The sequence below is a fragment of the Sarcophilus harrisii genome, chromosome 6 (genome assembly GCF_902635505.1).
Source record: "Sarcophilus harrisii chromosome 6, mSarHar1.11, whole genome shotgun sequence".
NCBI classification, from domain to species: Eukaryota; Metazoa; Chordata; class Mammalia; order Dasyuromorphia; family Dasyuridae; genus Sarcophilus; species Sarcophilus harrisii.
In genome coordinates this window covers 248,461,060-248,469,437 of record NC_045431.1, presented here as the reverse complement: position 1 = coordinate 248,469,437, position 8,378 = coordinate 248,461,060, and the positions used below count along the sequence as shown (strand labels likewise).

Sequence of the window (8,378 nt, the reverse complement as noted above, 5' to 3'; positions counted from 1 at the left end):
GATAAATTATGTCTCCAAGTCTCCACCCTTTGGGGCTTGTGTCCCATCTTAAAAAATATTACTTGAAAGTGTTTGAAGTCTAGTTTTTACTAGATATATCTCATTCATCTTGGAGTTGCAACTTGCCTATTCTATCTAATTAATGAATAGGAGTAGCACTGATCCACTATGGCCTTTTGATCACCATGCTAATGACTTTGGTACTACCCTTTGCATGAGATTGCCACCAGCAGAGGAGTAACTGCGCAGCAGGAGAGAGAGAACAATGAACAAGCCTGGGAGAAGGAGGAAACCAGAGTGAGGTGGAACTCAGGTGAGGAAGTTTATCTGACTCACGTCCAAGCAATAAAGTATCCAGGTCCCATTTGCTTTATTTTCTGTTTGTTCCAATGGGTCAGCTAATATCTTGTTTATGTCAGAGTCCTTGTATTGTAACCAAATCCTGTCTAGATTCCTGTAGTAAATAGCATGGTAAAAAAGAAAAGAATGCTGAATTTAACACCTGAAGATCTGGGTTCAAATTCCTGTGTTAGTCCTTGCTACTGTGACCTTGGGCAAGTCCATGGATTAAGCACCAAGTAGTCAAAGTCCATGGATCAGGTACCAAGCATTAATTTGCTAGATTCTAAGGATAGACATAAAAAGTAAGACAGGGATGCTCTGGGCCTCAGGTTCCTCATCTGCAAAACATGAGAGTTTGACTGGATGATCTATCTATCTATCTATCTATCTATTTATCTATCTATAGATATGCCTATAGATAGATAGATAGATACCAAGATCTAAATATTCTGAACTTTTCTGGAGGTTTCCAAAGTCAAGGTGCATGAGGACAATAATGCATCTCATAGGAAATGTGAGGAAATACTTTGTGAACCTTAAAGACTTAGAGAAATGTGAATTCACATTAGTTAGGAAATGAAAATTTCTAGTGGTTTTGGGTTCCAAAATATTTATTTTTGTGTTTGATAATGTTTACAATATTTGCATTAAGCTGTGGAGGGAATTGAATAGTAAAAAAAAGAAAAGAATATGAATCATGATTCTGGGGCTTATTACCTGTGTGATTTTGAGCTAGTTATTGGTCCCAAGTCTAAATTTCATCAGCAAAATCAGGGTTCAGACTTTGTGATTTTAGGGTCTTAGGACTTAAAGTTGAGCCTCCTCATTTTATTGTTCTAAGGAAATAAATTCAACAGGTGGTAGAAAACCTTTTTCAAGATCAGTCTCAAAGGTTCTGGCCAGATCTGAATCCTGTGACTTAGAGAAGGAGCATGGTTTGGACTCTTTTGTTTGTCTCATGAAACTTATAGGCCCTCTGTTAGAATATTATTTTTATTTCTTTAATATTTTCCCCAGTTACCTATAAAGCAATTTTTATATTTGTTTTTTTTTTTAAATTTGAGTTCTAGTTTTTCTCTCTTATCCCCACTCACAATTGAGAAATCACATTGAAGTTATGCTAAACATTCCCATAAAAGTCATGTTCTGAAAAAAAAAAACCCATAGATTTTCCATCCTAGTAAAAATAAAAACCCTCAAAATAAATAAAGGAGAGAGAGAGAGAGAGAGAGAGAGAGAGAGAGAGAGAGAGAGAGAGAGAGAGAGTGCTTCATCTTTAGACAATCAGTTTCTTCTATGGGTATGGATAGTATTTTTCATCATAAATCCTTCAGAGTAGTCGTGAATCTTAGTACTACTGAGAATAGCAAAGTCATTTATAGCTGGTCATTCTAGAACATTGCTATTACTTTGCAAACAGTACATTTCATTTTGCTTGAATTCATGGAGGACTTTCCAGGTTTTTTTATTTTTTTATTTAATAGCCTTTTATTTACAGGTTATATGTATGGGTAACTTTACAGCATTAACAATTGCCAAACCTCTTGTTCCAATTTCACCTCTTACCCCCCCACCCCCTCCCCCAGATGGCAGGATGACCAGTAGATGTTATATATATTAAAATATAAATTAGATACACAATAAGTATACATGACCAAACTGTTATTTTGCTGTACAAAAAGAATCAGACTCTGAAATATTGTACAATTAGCTTGTGAAGGAAATAAAAAATGCAGGTGGGCATAAATATAGGGATTGGGAATTCAATGTAATGGTTTTTAGTCATCTCTCAGAGTTTTTTCTCTGGGCGTAGCTGGTTCAGTTCATTACTGCTCCATTGGAAATGATTTGGTTGATCTTGTTGCTGAGGATGGCCAGGTCCATCAGAATTGGTCATCATATAGTATTGTTGTTGAAGTATATAATGATCTCTTCAGTTTTTTTTCCTAAGCGCATCCTGCTCATCACTTCTTAAAAAACAACAATATTCTATCACAAACATGTACACACTTTACTGAGCCATCCCCCAATTGATGGCTATCCCTTCAATTTCCAGTTTTGTTTTGCCCTCAGGAGAGAACTGCTATGAATTAGGATATTATTAAAAAATAAAATAAATTTAAAAGCACAAGGCAGAATAGCAAAGGAAGCCAAGTTGGAAAATATTAAAGCAAATAAGTTCCTGGATACTAGACTAAAAACTCAGCTTTAGGTGAAAGAAAACACTAGCTTTTGAATTCAACGACAGAGATTTGAGATTTGGCTCTGCTACTGAGCAAGCCTGAGTTCCTCCACCAATTGATCAGTAAATATTTATTAAATACCTACTATGTGTTAGCCACTATGCTAAGTTACAGAAAGATAAATGCAAATCTTTTCTCTCAAAGAGCTTACAGTCTAATGGGATATATGACATGTAAACAATTCTATACAAGGAAGAAAAAGGCAAGAAAATTGGTTATAATCAACATGGGGAAGATACTACTATTAAAGGGGACAGTGATAGGACAGCTAGGTGGTACAGTGAATAAAGCACAGAATCTGCAGTCAGGAGGATCTTGCCTCTAATACTTATTAACTGTGTAATCCTAGGAAAGTCACTTAACTCTGATTCCTTCTCAAAAAGAAGGGGGTGGGGATAAAGGAAATCTTGTAAAGGAAGGCCATTGTCACTTGAAAGAAGGTGGGGAAGCCAGAAGACAAGTGTGTGTGTGTGTGTGTATCTATGAGTATGTATGCGTGTGTTTATGTTTATCAGGTTCAAGGAAAGTGTTTTGCAAACTTCTTAGACATTGGGATAGTTTCTATCAGAGAAAAATTGTGTTGTTAGATCAACAACAGAAGGGTCAACACAAATGAAGTCTTGATCTTGGTGATGGTTGGTGAACATTGGTCATCATGTGCTCTCATGGGATGTGCTTTTTCAAATTTTACTTGTTTGTTTCAAAATTAAAAATTACTTGTAGAATTCCAAAGAGTTTACATTATTTTGATTTCATTTGATTTGCAAACCTATGACATGGTAGGTTAAGTCTCCATAAAGAAAATGAAAAAGTTGAGTTTCAGAGTGAGTGACTCTTTTGAGTCACTTGGCTAGTTAATGGTTGAGCAGATAATATAGACACAAGTTTAGTGACTCAGAATTTTATTTCTGGGGCTCATGTTTCTCATTCATGAGACTTAGTATGTTTCATTCTAAGGGTCTTTAATTTGTCTTTTCTCTTAGTTCTCTCAGGTACCAGTGAATAAATGGCTGGGAAAAATCATACCATCTTGACGGAGTTTTTCTTTATCACATTCACTGAACATCCAGAGTTGGGACTTCCTCTCTTCCTGTTTTTCCTGAGTCTCTATGTCATCACCTTGTTGGGGAATTCAGGAATGGTCATTCTGATATGCACAGACCCCAGGCTCAACAGCCCCATGTACTTCTTTCTAAGCCACCTTGCTTCTGTGGACATCTGCTACTCCTCAGTCACCACCCCTCAGGTACTGGCAATACTATTTGAGCAGGGGCTGGTTGTCTCCTATGAACGTTGTGCTGCCCAATTCTTTTTCTTTACCTTCTTGGGTGCCACTGACTGCTACCTCCTGGCTGCCATGGCTTATGACCGCTATGTAGCTGTGTGCCAGCCTCTTCTATATGTGACTGTCATGACCAAGAAGACTTGTGTGACTCTAGTAGCTGGAGCTTATGCTGCTGGTCTGTCTGCTGCCATAATTCGTACTGCAGCTGCCTTCACCCTCTCCTTCTGTGGTGACAACCAGGTCGATTTTGTGTTTTGTGATCTCCCACCCCTCCTGAAGCTTACCTGTGGGGACAGCTCCACCCAGGAGTTGGTGATTGTTGTGTTTGCCATTTTTGTGATCCCTGCCTGTATGGTGGTGATCCTGGTCTCCTACTTGTTTATCATTGGAGCCATTATGCGCATTCCTTCTGCTGGGGGCAGAGCCAAGACTTTCTCCACCTGTGCCTCCCATATCATGGCGGTTTCCCTTTTCTTTGGTACACTCATCTTCATGTACATGCGGTGGAATGAAGGGAATTCCCTACAGGAAGATCGGATAGTGTGTGTGATGTACACAATGATAATCCCTATGCTGAACCCCCTCATCTACAGTTTGAGGAACAAGGAGGTGAAGGGGGCCATGAGAAAAGCCTTAAGGAATACAAAGGTCTTCAGACTGGAACTAGGTTGAACAAAACCCCATTGCCACGCTTGGGGTACCCATGGTTCTATAGCTGAAAGTGCTTCTAGAACAAATAGAATACTATGACATGAGACTCTTGGGAAGGGTGACATTTGCTTTTAGAGTCTTAGAAAGACTATAAATTAAGGCATGGAAATGGGAGTCATTATCCAGAAGAAGCATGAAACCATGCCTTCCTGGGGTAGAATTACACTCTCCTCCATCCATTGGAAAATGTGTAACGCTTTCTAGGATATTGACATCCTTTAGAGATTATCATTTACCTCTTGCTAGTTCAATCAATCAATCATACAACAAAGCATTGAGTAGTCTCCTAGAATCTGTCAAACCCTAGATTAGGAAATAAAAGGACCAATGTTCTTCAGAGAGCTTCCATTGTGACTTTGGGTACCATGTCATCCATCCTGTCTCTATCCAGCAGTGGATTATGTGAGTTGGCTATATGATTAAGGGAAAGAATGCTTAGTCCCAGTCAAGAGACCCAGGCTTGGGTGCTAGCTCTGACACTCTTACCCTTGTAATTCTAAGCAACTTTTCTAAGGAACTCTAAGCCACCTCTTAGCTGAGGAGACTCCTGCTTTACAACCTGGGACTCATCTCACCTGCCCTGATTATTCTGTGGGATTGTTGGGAGAATGCACTCCTCAAGGACCTGAGGGACTTAATTTATTTCTTTGCATTTCTAGTATCTAATAATGTCTGACTTGTAATGGATGTCTTTAACAGATATATGCTGATTTGGATTGAATACTACAATGGGACTAGTATTACTGTCAAGGGTAATTCCTTTTCCTGTTTGAGACTCAATTTCCTCATCTGTCAAATTGGGTGAATGTAATCTGCACTGTTTACATAATAAGATTTTGCTTTGAGGATCTTAGTGAGGTACAAAGGTATATTCTTATTTATCCAAAGTTTCCTGCCTCAGTTTGTCACACATTCCCCTTTCTCTCATCTTTTATCTAACCTTTTGTATAATCCAGTTTAACACAGACTGACTTCCAGTGTATTTCTTAATACTCATCGACCTCCATTTTCCTTGTTAGAAGCAAAAATCCAAGCTGTGGAGCTAGAATTTCATCAGCTAGTCTTTATTGATAGTCCAAATTATATACTACAAATTTGTGTACAATCAGAAGTTACATGGTATGCTGGAAAGTGTGCTGAACATAGAGCTGGAAGAGCTGGGTATGAATCTTGCTCTGTGCACAAATCACTCAAAGTCTCTGAGCTGCATTTTTTTCCCTCTGTAGAATAGAGATAATAATCCTTGCAAAGCATCTCCCCCAGGGGTTTTTGGAGAAAGGTGCTTTGCAATATTTTGAAATATGAAGGATAATGATGATGAGATATGGCTCTAAACCACTATCCTGAGAATCTCTCTGTGTTGGGATTCAAAATGACTCATAATGCTGAGCCCCACTGAATCTCCCCCTGTAGAGCAGCTGGAATTGATCATGTGAACATATATCTCATAGAGAATCAAAACAATTTACCTAAAAGAGACAGCGTTGTGATAGCAAGAAGACATCATATGATAAATAGCATAATGTGTATAAAAAATGTCCTTATGCCAAGCTACCTTTTTCCATGATTCTGACTCTTGGCTAACTGGGGTATGTGTCTTGGGTTTCATCTTAAGTGTTTATACTAGAATTAATTTTAGTTTCCAAGGACAGGAGTAAAATAGCTGGAGTTGCCATAAATGACCATTAAAAGGTTTAGCACCCATACTTCTAGTGTTTTTTGTATTGGACAGGTGGATTCTCTAGAGTTCTATGAGCATAGAGCCCCATGCAGAAGGTGAGATCTCAAGCAATATACTGTTGCATCATATCCTCAGGTATGACATCAGCAGTAAAGATCAAAATTTACTGCTCTGCTGTGGCTCTATTAGCTTTCATGTCTATTAGCAACAGATAAAAGGAAATATTGATAATCACAACACCTGGGCATGATGAAATAGAATTTTAAAAAGGCCCTGGCAATCTTCTCAGCTCCTTGCTAGCTCACTGGAGTGTTTAATAATAATAATATCTGCCACTTATATAACACTCAAAAGATTATTCTTTTTTCTTTCTTTGATCCTCTCTATTCCTTTCTCTACTCCTCATCTGAAGATCTGATAGAAAATTTCTACATTGCTCCTAAATTTGCTTTTAACTCTTTTGATCCAAATCATGTTACCCATTTGAATCTTATCTGCTTATATACATTGAGATGTTGCTCTATCTCATGTTTTAGCCATACTCAGTTATAACTTTTATAATATTTTTGTGAGTTTTCACAAGAGTTGGTATCTTTGGGTTTATCAGATACAAGATCATTTATTCCATTTATCAGTCTCCTTATTTATTAACTATTTTGATGATTACTGCTTTGTAGTCTAATTTGAAATCTAAGCTCATAGATTGCTCTTCTTCCTCCTTCTCTCTATTTTCCTTTAGATTCTTGACCTTGTTCTTACAAATAAATTTCATAATTCTTTTTTTTCTTATCACTATAAGGTGATTTTTGGTGGCGTTATTTGTGTGATATCAAATAGGTAATTTAATTTAGGACATTATATCATTTTTTTATTATTTTGGGCTGGTCTATGCATGAGCAAATAATATTTCTCCCATTATCTAGATTTCTCTTTATTTGTGTAAAATATTTTATAGTTGTATCTATATGGTTTCTATACGTGTCTTGGCAAGTAGACTCCCTAGTATTTTATGCATCAAACAATTATTTTCAGCGAAATTTCTCATTCTATCTCCTTCTGGGTGTTGTTGAAAGGGTGCAAAACACTGATAATTTATGCAGATTAATTTTATATTCAGTAACTTTATTGAAATTGGTAATTTTTTCCAATTAGATTTTTAGTTGCCTCTCTAGGGTTCTTTAAGTAAGCCACTATATTATTTGCAAAAAAGTGATAATTTTGATTCCTTGTTTTTTTAACTTATTCCCTCAATTTCTTTTTCTTTTCTTACTAGTAGAGCTAGAATTTCTAGGAGCTTATCAAATAGTAATAATGTTTATGGACATCCTTGCTTTATGCTTGACCTTACAGAAAAGGTCTATAGTTTGTTACTATTTGGCTCTTGGTTTTAGATAAATATGACATCACATCAAGGAAAGATTTATTCATATGCTTATTAGTATTTTTAAAATTAGGAATGAGTGACTTATTTTGTTAAAAGCACCTACTGATAAAATCACATCATTTTTGTTTTCCTGTCACTGTGGTTTATTAAATTTACAGATTTTTAGTATTTGACCTATCCTGAGCAACCATGTAATTCCAAAATGGTCACATTAATTTTTTTGTTATATTTTGAATTAGTTACTTTGCTATTTTTTTGCTAAAAGTTTTTTTTGCATCATTATTCATTAGGAGTATTCATCTATATTACTCCTTGTTTTATTTATTTTTGTCAAAAGTTACATACTAAACTTCAGAGATGAGATTCAAACCCAGGCCTTAGTTTAATGATTCTAAATCTATTATTCTTTTCAGTATGCCTACTTGTCTCTTCCCCCAGAATGAAGAATAATAGTGTACACACAATAAGTGTTTTATAAATGCTGCTTTTTGTATTAATTGATATGGACCTCTTTTTACCACTAAGAGGCTTTGGGTGGGGAAGAGTAGTGGGTAGAAAGATTATATACATTAAATGACAGCAATTAAAAAGATCCCTCAGTCATGGAGTGGTAGAAGAGAAGCCTCAAGAGATTTTTAGTCAGATAACAGGTGAATCCCATGTACTTTCCTAAAGACTTGGACAATCACTAGCAAGAGTCACAGGGAGAGGACAATCCAGTCCCAAGGGATC

At 36.6% G+C, this 8,378-nt stretch overlaps 1 protein-coding gene across 1 annotated transcript; it reads left to right on the top strand.

The window, feature by feature from the left end:
• The first annotated feature begins 3,591 nt into the window (after positions 1-3,591).
• Positions 3,592-4,542, top strand: LOC100933860 (olfactory receptor 9Q1-like). Its single transcript, XM_003773962.1, has one exon. It carries the CDS (start codon positions 3,592-3,594, stop codon positions 4,540-4,542), a length of 951 nt encoding a protein of 316 aa, XP_003774010.1.
• Positions 4,543-8,378: the final 3,836 nt, after the last annotated feature.